At 42.0% G+C, this 20069-nt stretch overlaps 1 protein-coding gene across 8 annotated transcripts in view; it reads left to right on the forward strand.

Annotated features, from left to right (window-relative positions):
- The first annotated feature begins 3364 nt into the window (after window positions 1-3364).
- NRG3 (neuregulin 3) overlaps window positions 3365-20069 on the forward strand; it is a 1098475-nt gene continuing 1081770 nt past the window's right edge. For all 8 annotated transcript variants that reach the window (XM_001927008.6, XM_084997437.1, XM_084997434.1 and 5 more), the window contains exon 1: window positions 3365-4333. In XM_001927008.6, the coding sequence (XP_001927043.4) occupies window positions 3514-4333 (820 nt within the window). In that variant the 5' untranslated portion in view covers window positions 3365-3513. The remainder of the gene's footprint in view (window positions 4334-20069) is intronic.

The raw sequence follows: 20069 nt of genomic DNA on the forward strand, positions 1-20069 counted from the left end.
GGCTGTATAATGCCATGCCCATTTGTTAGAAAAATCCACACCCCTCTCTATAGGAGACATCCAAAAAAAGTATGGGTAGCTCTTCTCCAAAAGGTTATTTACATCTATCTTTATTAAATAATTAGCCTCGGTATTAAAAACCATAGAAAGCACAATTCTTAAGTCATTCATTATACCAGAATAATAAGAATGTTCCTTGAAAATTATAATCTGCATTTTAAGTTTATATAGTGAATTTTGAAAGGCTTTTTTTAGACTCTGTGACACCTTGATATGTATTAGTTAACAAAACTGAATGGTATTTAATGTATTTAAAAATCATGCTTAAAAATGTCATAGGTGAACAGTCCATTTAACTATACAGTTTCATATTAATTATGTAGAATGTAGATATTATAGTTTCATAAAAAAAGAGGCCCAGAGTGACTTTATTGCTTATACAGAGCAGAGCTTAAACTTTAATCCCTGTGTTCAGAGCCTGAGTGTGAAGCTCTTTCTGCAGTGTTATGCTGCAGGTAACTGTGAGGCACCGGACTGAGATTCGCCTTACCCTGGGACTGATCAGTTGGCTGCTCATCAGCAGTGAGAGTGTCGTCCACTTGTCCTTGACTCGGCTGTGGACCCCCAGTTCCAGTTCCAGTGTTTACTACCTGCCACCAGGGAGCCTCATAGTAAAACTTCAAATTAATGCTGGGTGTACCAGCCAAAGTTTCTTGAATGGACTGATACAACCTGCTTCCCAATACAAGGCTATCAAAGCAATAGGCTTCCTCTCCCCCCCACCCCGCCCCATGATGATGTTCACTGTGAGAGCAGCTAATGGGTAGTCAAGTGCAGAGGCTTGGGAGAAAATGAGTTGAGCAGGGAACCATGAATAAGCTATTAAAACCAAGTGGAAATGAGAAGTGGAGAGAATTTGGAGAGATAGATGAGGAAGACATTGGGGAGCACTAAGACAACACAGGGTGAGTTTTATAAGAATCCCATTTCAGGGGAGCATTTGCCCAGCTCCAGCATTACAGCACCCTTTTTGTACACTGGATTTATTTCAGTGGGGGAGAAAGAAGGGAGGGGCCATAGGAATGATGGGGGCCAACAAATTAGGAGTGTTTTGGAAAATAATTTTCAATATTATACACCTGGCAGCTGCACCTTGGTATAATTTCACAATATTTTGTGTAAAAGCTAATTTTTATTTGCTATACAGGAAAAGTTGGCCAGTAACTGCCCAGCCTCAACAGAAGGTAGAGATTTGGTCAATTTTTACTTAAGAGGATGGTTCACTGTATTGGAAAGCTGAAGGAATATAGATTTATGGGTTTGTGGTATTTTTTTTTTCACTTGCAATTTTTGGAACCATAATTCAGCACTACTGGATTAGTGCATGTTCTGTTAAACTAAAAATCAAAAGCTTTCCTATGGGGAAAGTCTCAATATTATAACTGGAAGAGGTGACAGCTGCATTACTACTATCAAAAATAATTTATTAACCGTGTCTGTGCAAAATACTCTGGTAGGCACGAAATCCCAGGGGCTTCCTGTTTCAATGCATCCTCTTCTCTTTGTAGTCTTTTCCGTGTACCGTTTGGCTCTCTACCTGTGAATAAAACGGATACCTGGAAAACTTCATCTTTGGGGAGACTATCACAGGTCAAGAGAACGATGTTTTCTTCATCAGTGCCAATCATACAGTTCAGGGGAGATGTATTAGAAGGCTGACATCCTAAACCTTTCTGTCTTGGAGCTTATAACCAAAAACATCTTTCCAGTTTCTACTTTAGACCAGGAAATCTGGAAGAGTTGACAATAAGGTTCTGCACCATTAGCATAGACCATGCTGATGCTGGCTCTTTACTCCTTCATGCTTCCTTCTTCTTCTGATCCCTTCGCCCTCCAGGCAGGTCCCACACTGCACCTGAGATACAGGTGCACAGATGGCTATACCCCAAAGAAGAAACCGGCAACAGAATTTTGTATTCCAATACATCCTTTAAAATTTTACCTCTCACAATCAGTTGCCTTGTGACATGTGCACCTGTGCGTACATCTACATTTAAAGACAATTTTTTTTTAAGGTTAAGTTATCACAATCGGCTGCGAGGTATCTGCTGGGTATAATTGCATAAAGGTCGGCTTCACCAGCATCTCTCTGAGGAAATCGGAAGGAAAGGGCTCTCCATCCAGCAGCACCCGAGGTTGGGCGGAGGGCCTGGACCACCCTCCCACGGCACATGTCCCCTCTCCCTGGCCCCGAAGCGTCAGTCTCTGACCCCACTGCATCAGCACGGGAGACAGGGCTCACACTCAGGTGGGTAGGGAGCTGCTTTTGCCACACACTTCCAAGCGGGGCTTTGCTTGGATCATTTATATATCTTGGACGCAACTGAAAACCACCATTAGGTGCTGGTGGGAGGCGCTACTCTGCCTGAAGCCCAGCCCGTCCTGAGGATCGGCGCATACCCCACCCGCCGGGCGTCTGCCCGGGGCCGCCTCCCGCCTGGGGTCCTTACTCCCCGGGATCCCCGTTGCAGTCTCTCTCTTTTTCCACGTCTTCCCTATCAAGCGCTACTGGATAGGGGCTCCGGGCAGTGTTTTCCAATCTTCAGGGGCTGGTGGGGTTCCCTAAGTGACCGGTCGGACAGCACACGCCGGGGACGCCCCTTGCGTCCCTGGCCCGGGCTCGCGTCGCCGGCGGCATAGCTCGCTGGAGTTTGACTCTCGGGCGGCGGCGCCTGCACTGAGCCGAGGGCGCGGGAGCGAGGCGAGCCCGGCCGCTCGCCCTCCGCGCCGCGCTCGGATTGGTCTCTCCCAGACAGTGCTGGCCGAGGGTTGGCTGCGGGCCGGCTGAAGAACAGGTGCACCTTGCCGCCCGGACTCGCGGAGCAGCCGCCGAGGAACGCGGCGCGGCGGGCCGGGCGAGCGGCGGCGGCCAGGCCGGCCCCCCTGTGTCGGAATGCGGCTCTCCGGCGCCGGGCGTTTAGCGGCCGACCGGCTCGGCCCCTGAAGGCGGCGCGAGGCCCATTGGCGGCGCGGGCGGGCGCCCGGGGGAGCGGGCCGGGCGCGGCGCCCCGAGGATGCCGGCGCGGCTGGAGCGCTTGCAGGCAGCGGGCGATAACAGCAGCAGCAGCAGTAGCAGCAACAGCAGCAGCAGCAGCAGCAGCAGACGCGGTGCCCCGGCGCGCAGGAGGCCGCTTGGCGGGCTGCAGACGCGCCCCGCCGCTCCCTGACCGGCCGGCGGCGCCGGGGGGCCTGTCTCGCCCCTCTTCCGCGCTCCTAGCCGCCCCCTCCCCGGCCCTTGTCCCCTCCCCCGCTCCTCTCCTCCCCGCCCGCCGCCCGCCTCTCGGGGGGAGGGGCGTGGGGGCAGGGAGCCGATTTGCATGCGGCCGCCGCGGCCGCTGCCTGCGCCCGAGCCCGCCGCCGCCGCCGCCGGAGCCCGCGCCCGCGCCCGGCCCGCGCGGCCTCATGCCTCTAGCGCGGCCCTCGGGGGGGCGAAGGTGAAGACCGGCTCCTAGGATGAGTGAAGGGGCGGCCGCTGCTTCGCCACCTGGAGCCGCTTCGGCAGCCGCCGCCTCGGCCGAGGAGGGCACCGCGGCGGCTGCGGCGGCGGCGGGCGGGGGCCCGGACGGCGGCGGCGAAGGGGCGGCCGAGCCCCCCCGGGAGTTACGCTGTAGCGACTGCATCGTGTGGAACCGGCAGCAGACGTGGCTGTGCGTGGTGCCTCTGTTCATCGGCTTCATCGGCCTGGGGCTCAGCCTCATGCTCCTCAAATGGATCGTGGTGGGCTCCGTCAAGGAATACGTGCCCACCGACCTGGTGGACTCCAAGGGGATGGGCCAGGACCCCTTCTTCCTCTCCAAGCCCAGCTCCTTCCCCAAGGCCATGGAGACCACCACTACGACAACTTCCACCACGTCCCCAGCCACCCCCTCCGCCGGTGGCGCCGCCTCTTCCAGGACGCCCAACCGGATTAGCACCCGCCTGACCACCATCACGCGGGCGCCAACTCGCTTCCCCGGACACCGGGTGCCCATCCGGGCCAGCCCGCGCTCCACCACAGCACGGAACACTGCGCCCCCCCCGACGGTCTTGTCCACGACAGCCCCTTTCTTCAGTAGCAGTACTCCAGGCTCCAGACCCCCGGTGCCAGGAACCCCCAGTACGCAGGCCATGCCCTCCTGGCCCACTGCGGCATACGCTACCTCCTCCTATCTTCATGACTCCACTCCTTCCTGGACCCTGTCTCCCTTTCAGGATGCTGCCTCCTCCTCCTCCACTTCCTCGTCCTCCTCCCCTACCACCACCACGCCAGAAACTAGCACCAGCCCCAAATTTCGTAAGTAAACACAGTGTCTGAAGTCTGATTTACTACCGAGTTTCCTTTCTGCCGTCCTGCTGTCTTTTTCTCTCGCTTTCTCTCTCCTAGCATCCTTCACCCCCACCCCCCACCACCTTTCCAGGTTTGGTGCTAGAGTGAGAGAATTAAAACTGGCCACAAGGGAGGAAAAAAGGCGCCGGCCAGGCAGTTTTTCATGTGTAGGGTAGGGGTGATGTGAAGCGAAGGGAGATTGTCAGTCAAGCGCCATGGGCCCTACTTCACTGGGTCCCAAATGATAACTAACTTCCTTCAAGGGGTTAAAGCGCGTGCGAACCCTCCTCACTGCAGACCTGCTGGCGAGCTCCCGATCCGGTTCCCTTTGAGAGCTGGGGAGGGAGGGGAGGGCCTTTCCAAACGCACTGAGCCCTTTCCCCACCCGTGGGAAGGAGAGAAAGAAAAGCACATGCAAATCGACCTACGTTAAACCTCGGAGGGAAGTTGTGTCCATGTGGGGGTGGGCTGCGAGGGGAGGTGTGATGATTTGATGGAAATGTTGGTAAGGTGAAGCTGTAGACACTTCCAGCAGCCCTGCCCCGGGAAGGGACCAGGAAGGGTTAATTAGAAGCCATTGTGGGAGGTAGGAAAAGGAGGCGATCCTTGGCTAAGGGAAAAGTGATCACCCCCCTACCCTGCCCCTGGCCATTCTAAGGTGGAGAATCGGATTCTGTGGCGCCTGGAGTGAGTTGAGGAGGGAATTATGAAGGGAACCCTGCAGAGCTGCCGCCTTTAGGGTCTTGACGGAGGAGGAGTTTTTTCAACCCTGCCAAGCATTTGCTTTGTTCATTTCCCAAAGGTGGGGTGTGAACCTCATTTCCCCTCCCTATATGCCTGAGAAATTGAGGCGAAATAGGACAGTGTTCTCTGCACTGGAGGCTGAGAAAATCCAACTTGTTTGGAACAGGTCACTCTTTGAATATTATCTCCTTTAACCTTGGCTTAGTTGCTGCCAGTACTGGCCAGTTTCTCTAAGCATGATAGCTTTCTATCTGTCTAGGAGGTGTATATTTTCTCTATATCTCTATAAATGTTTTAGATGACTGATTGACCTCCCACTACCCTCCCACCACCCCACCTTGTTCTCATCCTAAGGAAATCTTAGGAAGCTTCTTACTCTGACTATTGATCAGGATCAGAGAACAGTTGGTACAACCTGTGAAGGTTATTTAGGACAAACCCCCAGCCTGCCAGTTCAAGTTCTGTGTAATGCTCTTCTCCAGCAACTGCCTGGCCATGTCTTCTTTATGTTGTATTTCTGTTTTGAGCCCTAACGTCTGGAGGGGAAGGAAGAGTGCCCGTCATTAACTCTTGAGTAGATATACCAAGCTTTCAGTCATCTGGGAATTTTTCATTTCCCTGACCTGTGGTCTTACTTGGGGTGTTATTTAACCCTTAAAACTTTTTTTTTTTTTTTTGATCTATTGCATTGGTAGGTAAGATCCAGAGAGAGACATTCCTTATCCTTTTACTATACTTTGGGGAAAAAAATAGGCTAAAAGATAAATTGGGAGACTAGGAGAAGAGGGGGAGGGAGGGACAAACCAGAATGGCAGTCAAATCAGTAACTTGCTGCTTCTCCCTCCTTTGGTTGAAGCAGTCATTTTTGAAAGCACGTCTTCTCAGGAGGTGTGTAGAGGGTTCTCTCAACAAATCTAGCTGCTTGAGTTTTGTGGAGGGATAAAGGATGGGCAAGTGTATTGTGAACATATTCAATGGATTGAAAATATGTGCGTCTTTCCTGAAGACCCCAGATTTTTTATCTTTTCTTTTGATACAGTTGATATGAATAATGGAGTGTTGGTGTACTTCTCGGCTGTATGTGGGGGGGGGGCGCTTGCACACGGGGGGGGGGATATTTCACATTCTTTCTCAATTGATTTCCTTGCTTTCCATTCCGGAGGTCTTTAAAGAAAAGCCCAAGGTAATTATTTCTACCCCTCCATGCTCCCTTCCTACATTCTGTAGAAGGGAATGGCAGCCTGTTTAATAAGTAATGATTATTGACAGGGCTCTCAGCCCCAAGGAAAAGGGGAGGGGGGAAGAATCTGTAAATGGTGTCAATGTTCACTTAGACATATAAGCAGTATTTGTTTTATGTGTATCTGAGGTTCAGCTCTTGCTCTTTTTAAAACCTTCAACAAAGAGTTGAATTAAGGGATAAAATGCAAGTATGCAAATCCAGCAGAAACTGACCTCGTTTGCCTATATCAACAAGGGAGAATTTTAATGAAAGCAAGATTATGTAGTTTCCATAAAAGATGAATTTAAATAGGTAAGCTGTATGATAATTTAAAGAAAAAGGATAGTTTATTTATTTATTTTTTTGGTCTGAGATTGCAGGATGATTAACAAAAGGAAATAAATATTTCATTTGAGGGATCATCAGCACTGCTGAAGAATGGCCTGAATATCTCACACATTTATATTTTTCACTTGCTTTGATTATGTCACCAAAGTTCCCAGAAGAGAAATTCTTCTTTTTTTCCCCCTAACTCCTACCTTTAGGCTTCAGTAGATTTTTTTTTTTTTTAAATGAAAGGCGTGGATTGTATTGTAGCACCTGAGGACAGCTAAGAATGAGGCTTTTTAAAATTTTTTTAAAAGACTAACCCATGAATTCCATAATTGCCAGGGTATTTGCTTTTGAATTGAACACAAGGCTTATAGAATGAAAGTCTCTGTGTTCATCTTAGGTCAGTCAGAAGGATCCTGTCTTGAGGGCAGCACAGCTCTTTGGAGTGGAAGAGGCTGGTTCACTCTAGAACAAACACACTTGCCAGTGGATTTTTGCAAGCAAAAGCTGCATTTGTTATGGGAAATTCCAGTTGAGACTGTTTCTAGTTTTCCATAGGATCAAAGGCAAAGAAAGATTGAACTTGAAAGCAGAGGGAGGAGAAGAAGGGCTTGGAAGTTGATTGTTCTCATCTGCCAACCTAAAGAACATGAGCCAGAACAAAAGTTTCTTGTTTCACTGGACTCTTTTGTGTTCCCAGTTAGTTAGTTGCCCAGGACTTGCCTTTCTTTAAGATTCTTTAAAATCAAATATTTTGAACATTTTAAAAACAAATATTTCGCCTTTAAGAGATTATTTCACTATAAACATCTTTGAAGCATTTTGCAACTGAAAGTATAGGATTAGTTTACAGATTTTTTTTTGGTCAAAAGGGAGGTTTACTGCAGTCAGTAGAGAGGAATAGTGATTTTGACCTATTTCTTTTAGAGCACATTGAATTGTATTTTCAGACTACATACAAATATGTAGAATCCTGTCAGTGCAAATGTGGATTGTCATTTTACCCAGCAGAAAGAACTATTTAGCAGGTAGATGACCAGAGTCCTTGGCCAAATTCAAGTACTAAAGACAAAGAGCTACTTCTAATGGGCTGTTCTTTGGGTCATGCTTGGAAAGTATGTAGCTAATTCCAGTGAGTAGGATCACAAAACTTGAATATTGTATTTAGTAAAGAAATAAATGTAAAGTGTATTTAGTTTAAACATGGTATAGTGATAATTTTAGCATAATTGAATCTATTTAAATAAAACTTCATCTAGTCAAATTTGTAATTTTGAAGAGAGCCATTGATAACATTGACAGTTTTCCTATCTTTTTTAAAACATTTTAGTCTTTTAGTAAGAGTACTCTTGAATTGCTTTATAAGCAGCCTCAGGTATAATTTGTTTAAATAAAGTTACTCCTCTGTTGTCTTTTATCAACATGAATTGAAGCCTTCAAAAGAATTCCAATATAGAAGGTACTGACCCCAATAATCATGTGTGGTAGCCAAAGTGAGAGGATTCAGAGTTTGAGATCAATATTTCTTATGAAATCCAGTTGAGAGCTTTTTATATGAGGACATGTTGCAACCTGAGTGTGTTTTGATTTCATTTGGCCTTAATACAGGATTACGAGATTTTCCTGCTTTAGTCAATTATACTGTACATTTTCCTCTGTAAATACTTATGTTCTACTTCATGGTCCTAACAGTAAAAAGGGGAGGCGTGTGGGTGCAAAATCTGCAAGGCATTTTTAGAGCCCTTTTAAATTTGGTCTCAGTGCCTTAAGGCTGTCGTTTAAGCCTTCTTCCTCCGCTCCTCATGACTGAAATAGAAGGGATTAATGCTAACTGAGAGTTCTTTTTTTCAGTTTTGATGGGTGAATCCAGCTACTTTTTTTGATCTGTGCTATTTCCCTGATAGTCTTTTTTTTTTTTTTTTTAAACATCATGTTGATCTGCAAGTTTGTCAGAAAAACAAAAAACTTCAAAAAAGCAAGTTTATGGCAACTTCTCTCTTATACTAAAGAAACCAACTTTTCTAAATCCAGGTTAAGCAAGAACCAGGAGTCCTGGGACAGAGTTTGAAAGCACTGCTATCCTGGGAGGTCTCGTGCTTAGAGAAATTAGATCTTTCTTCCCCTCACGTACTTTCCCAGCTCTTCCTCCTCTGCACACCACAGTGAGAAGAAGGATGATTTCCAATTCCCTTCTTTTGTAGAAATTCTTTCCTCTTAACCTCTCGTATCCACTGCCAAACATATCTCAATATTCTATCTGAGGTGTCAAAAATGGAACATGAAAGTTGGCCCTGAAATATATAAGAGCAAGGAAAATGCCATAAATTTAAGTCTGTAAAATGCATTTGAATTGCTTGTGAATAGAACTGAAATTCATTTTTCTCCTTTCGAATCTGTTTTTATCTTCAGACTTTTGTGTTGGGTGAGACACAGAGCTGGGACTACTTTGGCGCATACCACTAAATCATTTCTGGACCCTAGAAATTGTACTTGTCTTCACCCGAAAGGGTTCCTCCAGAACCATGTATCTATTGAAAGCAGGAGGGAGGAATAGACTCAGTTTAAAGTTTTGTAGTAGTAGGATGAAAATGTACCCAAATCCATTTGTGTGACAATTAATGACACTCTTTGGACATTTGGTTAGTTTGGTTTTCCATTTGCACCACTCTTTCTCTGAGGACTTTATATACTTCTTCCTTACCCTGTCTTTTGTAGAATTGGGTCATGGCTCTGTCTGAAGACCCCTTAGAGACTTTTGATTATTTTATCTTAGCCCTTTATTCCTTAGCTTATAGTGTAAGCAGTAGTCATTAAAAGAAAATTTCATAATATTCTTAACATGGAAATGGAAAGACATGTTAGATGAAGTTGATATAGAAAGTTAAGAACAAAAAATTCTATCCATTTATGCAGATGAGTTATTATATTGTCTTGGTGTTTTATCTTTTTAATTTAAAAAAATTTTTTGAAGAGTCCAAAAACTGTGGGAGACTAATAGTTATCTCTTGTCCCAATAGATTGGTTTACAAGTCATACAAATTTTGATATTACTTATTACATGATTCCATAAAAGTATTGTACAATTGAACATAGTCTATTCCATCTATTTATATAATTATGTTGTTCATAAAATGTCATTTTTTGATTTTTAAATTCACTTTAGTGAATATTTATTAAATATTGATTTGGGATATTGCAAAGCTGGTAGCTAATTGGTTAATTTAATAAGTATAAAAGTAATGGTTTAAAAAGAATAAAATTAAAATAAAACCTTAAATGTACGTAGCATTTGGAGTTCTCATTGTGGCTCAGTGATAACAAACCTAACTGGTATCCATGAGGATGTGGGTTTGATCCCTGGCCTTATTTAGGGGGTTAGGGATCCAGCGTTGCTGTGGCTGTGGCTGTGGCTGGCAGCTGCAGCTTGGATTTGAACCCTAGTCTGAGAACTACCATATGCTGCAGGTGCAGCCCTAAAAACAAACAAACAAAAAAGGGTATGTAACATTCATTCTCCCATATCTTGATATAGGGCCAAAACTTTTTTTTTTGAATATATGTCTACTAGTTTGAGTTTACATCTGTTTCTTTTTTCCCCCTATAAGCCACACCTCTTATTACTTGTTTCTTTGTTAAAGATGCTGGTGAAGAAATCTAAACCCAGATATTTCATAGGTACTATCATATCCACCCTGCCCTGGGTATCTTTTACAGTTTTCTTGCTCATATAATTCGAAGTAATTTTCTTCTTCTTTTTGAAACAACTCACCATTTGGAGTTTCTTCAAAGCATTCCACTATGTTTTAATGGAAACTACAATTATCTTTCATTTCTATAATCATGTATCATTGGCTTACATGAAATTTAAATTATATAATTATAGTAAGAACAACTGGCATAAACAGGTTTGTTACCCCTACTGACTGTTGGTAAGCACACAACCCAAAAGGAGGTTGCAGAGGTGTGCATGCTTCTTTCAGGTTGGCCTGGCAGCTGTGACTTTCTCATACTGCAGTGGGCCTGACAGTGATCATCATGCCGGGGGAGTGGTGACAGCCAGCTGGCTAAGGGTTAGGAAAGTGACTCTTTTGGTAGGTAGTAGTATTGAAAATGTAAGCCAGTCATGACTACATATTTTTGGAACTTTCGTGGGAGGACAAAGATTGGTATAGAAAGAAAGGAAGAAAAAAAAAGAAAACTCAAATCGTAGCCTCGATTCCCATGATAACTGCACAACCTCAAAGGACCAGTTTAATCTCTCAGAACTATAACTTTCTCCTCTGGGATAACGAAGGGGTGATAGTAATAGCCTACTTCATATATCACTTCTAAAAGAGCTTATAAGTGCAAAGAGTCTCCTGTTTTTATGTCAAGAGGAAATGGATAGGCTAGGTATTTTCATCCAAAACCACATCACGCTCTTGAATTTAGTTGAAATGTTGGAGCTGGTTTGCCTAGGATGGTGAGGGATGGTTGTTCTTGTATACCATGGGTCTTTCCTGTATCTCTTTCTGATACCCTGGCACACACAGTGGAATACAACGTGGAAATCTGTCTCACATCACCTTGGAAGTATAGTCACAAACCGGAGCCTACTATTCCTCATCCTTTGCTTGGTTCATGGTTTTGTAGTCTCTTTTGCGCATATGTTTATCAAAGAGAGGAACTGAAATTTGGGAGAGAATGAGTGAGATTATTGAATTATTTAGAAATCTGAAATCCACAAATATCTGATGATTTCTGATAAGAGAAAGAATGTCCTTATGGCTCCTGTTGGTTCCATCCCTACACTGCCTGATTGTCATTGAGTCTTTGGAGAGAACTTTAGTAAAAATAGGTGATGTCTGCATTGTATTTTCTTCCTCCTCTCAATTTAGGAAATTTAGGAGTTACTGTGGCTTAGTTAGTTTCCAGAGGATTAAGAGTTCGCTTGTACCCATCAAAGTGCTCTTTCTATGTATTCCTTTTTTTGTACTTAGGGAACATTAATACTAACATTTTGAAAACATCTTGCTTCAAGGCTGTTTGTTGGAAACTTTGTCTTGAATTATATTTCAAAGTATTACTTTTTTGTGATAAGCCTTAATTTTTTTAAGACACATTGGTGATTGTATATAAATCATAGATTGCCATTCCCAGACATAAAAAGAAGCTAGTCAGAAACAAGCCTGCCAACTGAATTCAGAATTTATTTTATTTTGTTTTTTTTAAATGATTTTTATTTTTTCCATTATATCTGGTTTACAGTGTTCTGTCAGTTTTCTACTGTACAGCAAAGTGATGCAGTCACACATATAAGAATTTATCTTTATAATAGAAGTTTATCAGCTTCCAATGATAAAATTTTTGTCTTTGAAGACTTTACCTAGAAGTGATCATGTGTATCATGGGTGCAGTGCACACTGTAAGAGCAAGGAAAAAAATCTTCTGAAACTCTGCACCTACTTTAGCATTAATACATTACAGCCAAGGTTATGAGAAGAGAATGTTTATGCTAAACACTTGATAAGAATTCTTTAACATATCAGCCTACTTCCTAAGCTACCCTTCCCATCACTACTTATGACACTTGGCATGATCTTCCAGTGCATTGCCAGGGAGTTAAAAGTTCACTAAGAGAAAATCACACCCTCATCATACTTTTGGGAAGAGACTCTAATTGATTTCTGTGCCTTAAATTTTACTTTTAGAAATGGGGAAGAACTCTTCACAGTCTCATCTTGGAAGGGGCTTGAGAATTTAGGAAATAACAACTAGAGCTACTGTTTGTGGAGTTTTACTGTGTGCCAGGTGGGTCTGCATTTTACATACTTTATCTTATTTATTTATTGAAACAAGGATTAAAAGACAGGCATCCATCTAGCCCTATGGCCTAGTCTGATTATCAAAATTATGCAGGTAGTCGAGCTGGGCTTAGATTGGTTATATAATTTGCCTAGAACGTGTGTAAGTGGCATAGTTTGAAGAATCATGAGGATGGGAAGATCATTTTACAGGTAATCTGTCCCCACCCTAAATCCATATCCATTGACAGTATCTGTATATTTGAGTATGTTGCCTGTTTTAAGCCCTTAGCTCAGAGAGTGGCATTTACCATTACAAATGACACATCTGCTCATATCTGTTCTTTGCTGTAGTAAAGAGAGACTTCTTAACTACAGAAACCACCCTGGTTTTCAATCCAGGGAGAAATTTAGGAGATATTTCAACAAAAGATAAAGTATGTGTTTCTTTCATCTTCTTTCCTTGATCTTCTTAACTCTATTTCTTCCTGTGTCTCCTTGTAGGTGATTCAATAGAACAATGACAGAAACCAGTTACAGACTTTATTTCTCTGCTTCCTGAAATCCCAGCCAAAATTGTCTTCTCTTCTCTAAACTTTCTTTTAATAGCAGTAGTTTACTGCATCCTATGCTGAGAGTAGCCCATGGAAATGTGTCAGGGAACATTGGGAGTAATAGCCCTGCAGTTCTACTGACACTGAAATATACCAACCATACCAGTAATGTAAATGTTGTGTGTTGCACATATGCAGTGTTTCCCACAGAGCATCTGAATTCCCTGTTGGAACCTTACCAAAGGGTACTCGCCATGGACTTGCCAGAGATCCTAAGAAGAGGAACTTTGGTAAGACCTTGGTTGTCTGCTAAGGAAACCACCAACTGGACCCAGTCATTGCTTACTTGTTTGATTTTGCTTTGTAGCAAGGACCTCTAAGAAAATACATTCTGTTGGTTAAAGTGAAAGATGATTGGGAGATTTCTACTTTTGCAAACTCATAAAAAGAAAACAGAAATAGATCAAATACTAAGATGAGGTAATACAGTCTTTGAATAGCCATGCTGCAGGGTAAGAACACGGAGATGTCTGGAAGCCCGTATTGTCAGAACCCCATAAGAGTATGAAGGGATTCTCTTGACTGAGAATGACAACTGTACTCATAAGGAACAGGGGAAATGAGATTGCTTACCTAAATTTATTGTCAGACGAAAGCTTTGTCAGTGCGATGGCAAAATCTAGGAGACTTTGGGAATAAAAAAGAAAAAAAAATGGGGTGCAGAAATGTTTATATTAAACACTGTCTTCACTGAGACTTGAGTTTTCAGTATGGGACTCTCCTTTCTGTATTAAAAACTGAGAAATGCCCCCTTCATGCTGAACAGCCACTGCTGGTAGGGCTTCTGCCTTCAACAAGTGAAAGGCATGTTTACCATGTGCTAGTTGTATTAGCTTCAAATATATTTATGCCAGTTGTTCTTGTTACTCTAATTAGGTAATGTATTTAAATAATATTCAAAACAATGAATTAATTGTGGTTTCTAATAGAACTAAGTTGATTACTTTGGATATACGCCATAAAGATAAGTCATTTAAGAATGTTTGTTGAAGAAGTTGTGGGCAAGTTTAAGGGAAAATATATATCCATAAGAAATCTGCCCTTGGATTGTTTTACATATGGCTTTATTATTCTCATTCCTCAGTAAATAAATTGAAACCAAAAAAATCACAGTATATATTTTAGATATAGTTTTTCACAAGAAAGCAGAAATTTATTCAGTGAAAAGCCTTGAATATCACAGTCAACTATTTGTCAGGTAAAAGTGCATCTGTATGTTTTAGGCTCAAATACAATTAATAAATAAAATAGAAGTTCCCGTTGTGGCTCAGTGGTAACAAACCTGACTAGTATCTATGAGGACGCATGTTCATTCCCTGGCATCACTCAGTGGGTTAAGGATCTGCGTTGCTCTGAGCTGTGGTGTAAGTCACAGATGCAGCTCAGATCCCAGGTTACTGTGACTGTGATGCAGGCTGGTAGCTGTAGCTCCAATTCTACCCCTAGCCTGGGAACTTCCATACGCTGCAGAGGCAGCCCTAAAAAGACAAAAAAAAATATAATAATAATAATAAATAAGGAGTTCCCGTTGTGGCGTAGTGGTTAATGAATCCGACTAAGAACGATGAGGTTGCGGTTTCGATCCCTGGCCTTGCTCAGTGGGTTAAGGATCTGGCGTTGCTGTGAGCTGTAGTGTAGGTCGCAGACGTGGCTTTGATCCCGCATTGCTGTGGCTGTGGCCTAGGCCAGCAGCTACAGCTCGGATTAGACCCCTAGCCTGGGAACCTCCATATGCCGTGGGAAGCGGCCCTAGAAAAAGATAGATAAATAAATAAATAAATAAAATTTTACCTCACCCATGTGATAGATTTACAAACCCATTATGTGTGTTTTTAGTAATTTTAAATATATTGGAAAATATTTACTATATCAAAAACTTTTTGTGTAGAAAATTATATACGATGCCGATTGTATAATGCTATTTCAATTAACAGATTTAATAAATAGTAACTATAGTCAGAGAAAGTATGCAAAATTGTTAATGGGAATGATTATTGGATTGTGGAATAGGAATTCCATTTAATTTATTGTACTTCACAGTAGTTTCTATTTAATGGTCATGAATTATCTCTCTAATTAGAAGTTATTAAACTTTTGAAAAAATAAAGAATAAGACCCATGATTCAGTTTAATTATTGGGTCTTAGTTCTGTGATGATTTTTTTAAGTCAGTATTTTTTATTTTTTTATTTTTATTTATTACTCAAATGAATTTATCACATCTGTAGTTACATAATGATCATAACATTCAAATTTCATAGGATTTCTATCCCATAACCCAAGCACATCCCCCCACCCCCAAACTGTCTCCTCCAGAGACCATAAGTTTTTTAATGTCTATGAGTCAGCATCTGTTCTGCAAAGAAGTTCATTCTGTCCTTTTTTCAGATTCCACATGTCAGTGAAAGCATTTGATGTTGGTGTTTCATTGTATGGCTGACTTCACTTAGCAAGATAATTTCTAGGTCTGTCCATGTTGCTAAAATGGCCAGTATTTCATTCCTTTTAATGGCTGAGTAATATTCCATTGTGTATATGTACCACATCTTCTTGATCCACTCCTTTGTCAATGGACATTTAGGTTGTTTTCATGTTTTGGCTATTGTAAATAGTGCTACAATGAACATCGGAGTACATGTATCTTTGAGAGTTGTGGTTTTCTCTGGATAGATGCCCAGGAAAGATTTTTTTTTTTCAGTCTAAGAGTTTATGTCTTAATTGGTGGTGTCAGCTTTAAAATGTTGATTGAGTTGGGTTCCTACTGTGAAATGCCAATGTGGAGAAATACCAATGAATTTCATTTGCTCATGGGAAATAATGTCTTATTGAGGCAGTGTTTTTTACCTTGGGCCTTGGATTTTTAGTCTTGATCTTATAAGGATCAAAAGATGGTAGTTTACCAAGAGTTCCCATCGTGGTGCAGCAGAAATGAATCCAATTAGGAACCATGAGGTCGAAGGTCCTATCCCTGGCCTCACTCAGTGGGTTAAGGATCCAGCATTGCCGTGAGCTGTGGTGTAGGTCACAGACATAGCCTGGGTCTGGCATTGTTGTGGCTCTGGTGTAGGCCAGCAGCAGCAACAGATCCTATTAGACCCCTAGCCTGGGAACCTCCATATTCTGTGGGTGGGGCCCTAAAAAAATGAAAAAAAAAAAAAAAGGAGTTCCTGTCGTGGTGCAGTGGTTAATGAATCCTACCAGGAACGATGAGGTGATGAGGTTCCAGGTTTGATCCCTGGCCTCGCTCAGTGGGTTAAGGATCTGGCGTTGCTGTGAGCTGTGGTGTAGGTCACAGGCGCAGCTCAGATCTGGTATTGCTGTGGCTCTGGCATAGACTGGCATCTATAGCTGTGATTAGACCCCTAGCCTAGGAACCTCCATATGCCACAGGAGCGGCCCTAGAAAAGGCCAAAAGACAAAAAACAAAACAAAACAAAAAAATGATGATAGTTTCCTGAGTTACTTAATGGCTCTTTCAGTCCGCAGAAGTTGGGCAGTGTTTAGAAGTATTGCTGAGGATGGATATAACCTATAGAAATCAGTCAGCTGTGGGTATATTAACTAATTACCAGGTTACGCTAATAATTGGTATACTAACCAGTTACTTTAAGGTTAAATATCAAATGACAGCAATGGCAATCAAATATCAAATATCCAATCAAATGACAGGAAAATACAAAAGCTACTTTGTAGTGCTGAGTTTTGTAAGAGAGGGCTTAGGTCACATAGGTACAGGTGGGGGTACCAGTTCAAAGATTGACTAGATGCTATAAGCCTCTCAAAGAATCATAAAGTGTTTATTCACATAGTAAAGTTTGTTTGGGCTACAGATAGATTTCGTAGGCCGGTGAAAAGTGGTGATTTGTAGGCATAGAGTCCTGAATTCGGTCATGAGTTGTGCTCAGAGTCTTTTAGGATAGCTCACAGTTATACTGGTGAGCAAAAAGAGAACAAAAATATGATTCTGTGTCTATAAGATTAAGCATTAGAAGTCAAGATAGTGATTGTCTTTGAGGAGGGGGCAGGTGGTGACTGGAAGGAGACCAAGATATGGGGCTTTAGGTCTTGGTAATATACCAGTGATCTGGATACTAAGTACATGGGTGAATTCATCAATCTGCATACTTAGGATCTGTGCATTTTTTGTGTATGTCAGTATAAACTTAAATGTATAAAACAAATCTTTCGAAACATTCCTTTGGCCTAGACTTCATACTTCCAGAGTGGTAGCCTGAATATATGGATTGTTCCATGCATAGACACTAAATTGTAACTCTCAGTATTTGTTGTTCATGCCACACAGTATAATAAAGGCAAAGGGAGGTCTTTCTGGCTTCAGCTGCTTCCTTTGTTCCTGGGATCCTGGCTTAGTGAGACTCCATGGAGATATCCACACTTCTTTTGATTTTAAGCCTTTCTGAAATGATAACTTGTCTTTAAGTTACATGAAAAATTTTCTTTCACCTATATCAGGAGTGTTTCTGATATAGCATGGGTTACCACACATTTCATTCCTCTTACACGTGTAAATCATAGACATTTCCAGGAGTGACTTTATCATGGTTCTGGTTCTTTGAGCATTAGGGTACATGATACATGAGAAAGCTAATTCATCATCTGCGTATGTGGTTTTGTTGAAAAGACTAGAACTTATATTGCAGCGAATAATTAAGTGCTGAAGTATATGATTCCAACAAAACAGCATATTAGGCCTTTCAGAAAGTAGTGGTCAGGGCAGACATAGGTGGTTTCAAGGGTGAATTCCTTTAGGCAGAGAAAAGTCCAAGTGAGCCCAAGGGAGAAAAAGGTCATTCATTAACAAAAGTAGAACTAACAGGTTACTGCTTCAAAGGAAAGTGACAGCTGGCTCCCACCTGTGTGTCTGGCCTGGTGCGCAGGGAGAGTCTCTTGGAATTAATGAAACAGCCTCACCTTTTCCTCAGAGCAGGGCCTGATTCAGGAGGGAGGGTTTGGGAGGACATAGCTAGGCTGCTGTGGGCAGTCACAGTCAGGTTTGGTTTGGTATAAGGATTGTGCACAACATCTGTGTTATTTTCACAAGATGCAAGGTCTCCAGGATTACTTAGAGGAAAAGTCAGCAAATTGTAAAGATTTTCCGTGGTTAATTTGTCCCACAACATTTAAAGATATGATCTTTGACTTGTGCCGAGTCTGAGTATTTTCATTCCAGTGCCTCCTCTAAGAAGCATTAGAATTGATGTGTTTTAAAATGCTTATAGTTGTTTTCCACAGTCATATCAACACAGCCCTAGGTTTCACCCAAAATAGTAGGGTTCAAATATCTAAAAATTTGCAAGTAGATTCACAAGGAGAATAACAAGAAGACATTATTGATTTTACTGCTTCATCCCCTAACAGATTTTTCAGAGGCAAAAACTTCTCTGTGAATTGGTTGCCACATCACCCCTCTGGTTTCATCTGAGGGCCTCTTTTCAGAAGCCAAGCAGCACCTTTTGGGATTGACTGCTGACGCTGCATGACATTCAAAAGGCAAAGGCATTGTTGATTCCCTGTTTGCACATATCATGTGCGGAATGAGGGGGTCAGGTGGGGTTAGGGAGACGATGCTGTCTTAGGAACCCTGAGGATGGATCTTTATTAAATAAGTTTGTTGCTTGGCCTGACTTCCAGAGAGCTTCTGTTGTAGAGGCAGGAACTACATCCATTCATTTACATATCGACAGATAAAATTTGTTGTGTCACCTCACCTTTTTCACCAAAAAGGAGAACCTTCAGATTAGAATCAGATTCATCACTCTTGTAAACTTATTTGGTTGCTCCTTGTTACCAGATAGAGGGGCTATAACACTGTGTAAGTGCAAATGTTAAATTAGTATTATGAGCCAAAGCCATCTCTTCTGCATTTTTCACTGATCAGATAATTTTTGCTGATGTCAACATTTATAATAAGCCAGCTGACACTTACTGGTGTTATTTGATAGGAATATTTTCAGTTTATCTATTTCTTTGACATAGATAAAAGTACATTTTTTTTTAAGTTATTTAAGTCTTTGTGTGTTTGATCAGAAGAGATTTTTTGAAAGGAAAGCGGTGAAGCTGTATATGGGCTTTTAAACAAAATCAGTATCAAATCTGTGTTTCCCCTTCATCATTCAGTTTTGTAAGCTTCTAAGTGACCTTCTGTGGTACCACACTGAGGCTCATCTTTCATCATGAGCAGCTCTGAGTAATTTATGATAAATAATGAAATGCTGTTTCCTACAATGCACTGCAAATGGCTGAGTGTTATGAAAGTCTAAAGAGCTCTATTACTTCTAAATGACTAGATAACACAAAAATGTTAACCCTAAAGAAAAAAGGTTCAGTAGCTTGCGAAGCACAGTTCCTTCTGCCTAGAACCTTCTGATAGCGTTGTGCATCTGAACTCTGCAGGGATGGCCTCTGAACCATTATCTTCTAGAATGGCAAGGATAAGTTTATGCCTTTCTACTAGTTGGGTTGGCAGGGAGCAATAGTGGTTCATTTAATTGGAGTGGAGGAAGGGAGGAACTTGCAAAATTTGTTTCCAGTTTGAAACCTTTACTTACATTTTAAAAATGGTGTTACTAATGGTAAGGGCTTTGATGCTAGGATGCAACAGTTTAAAATATTTTGTTTGAGCACGAATATTGAAGAAAGGTATTAAAGAGCAAACATTAAAATTATTTTATCAGAGCAAAACCTTGTAGGTGCTTTTAAAAAATTATATAGACATTTTTTTCAAAATTAACTCTTATCACAGTGTTTGCAATGTTTGCATTATCTCCCTCTTTTCCACACATATAAAAATGGAGATGTATCAGATATATCCAGTTTGCAATTCTCAGCTTTCTCATCATTCTCTACAATGTATTAGTATAATTGCTAGTGTTGTCCACAGTGAATATGTGTGTTCTTATCCTGGTTGCCATAAAATAGCTGCATATCTAAGTATTAGGGTTTGAAGACTTTAATCGCCAGGTACAGGACATTTTTATGTACTACATC

This window comes from Sus scrofa, chromosome 14 (assembly GCF_054392235.1).
Source record: "Sus scrofa isolate SSC_HxYL_T2T_F1_AM1 chromosome 14, Sscrofa_HxYL_maternal_Yorkshire_Landrace_v2.0, whole genome shotgun sequence".
In the NCBI taxonomy this organism is placed as follows: Eukaryota; Metazoa; Chordata; class Mammalia; order Artiodactyla; family Suidae; genus Sus; species Sus scrofa.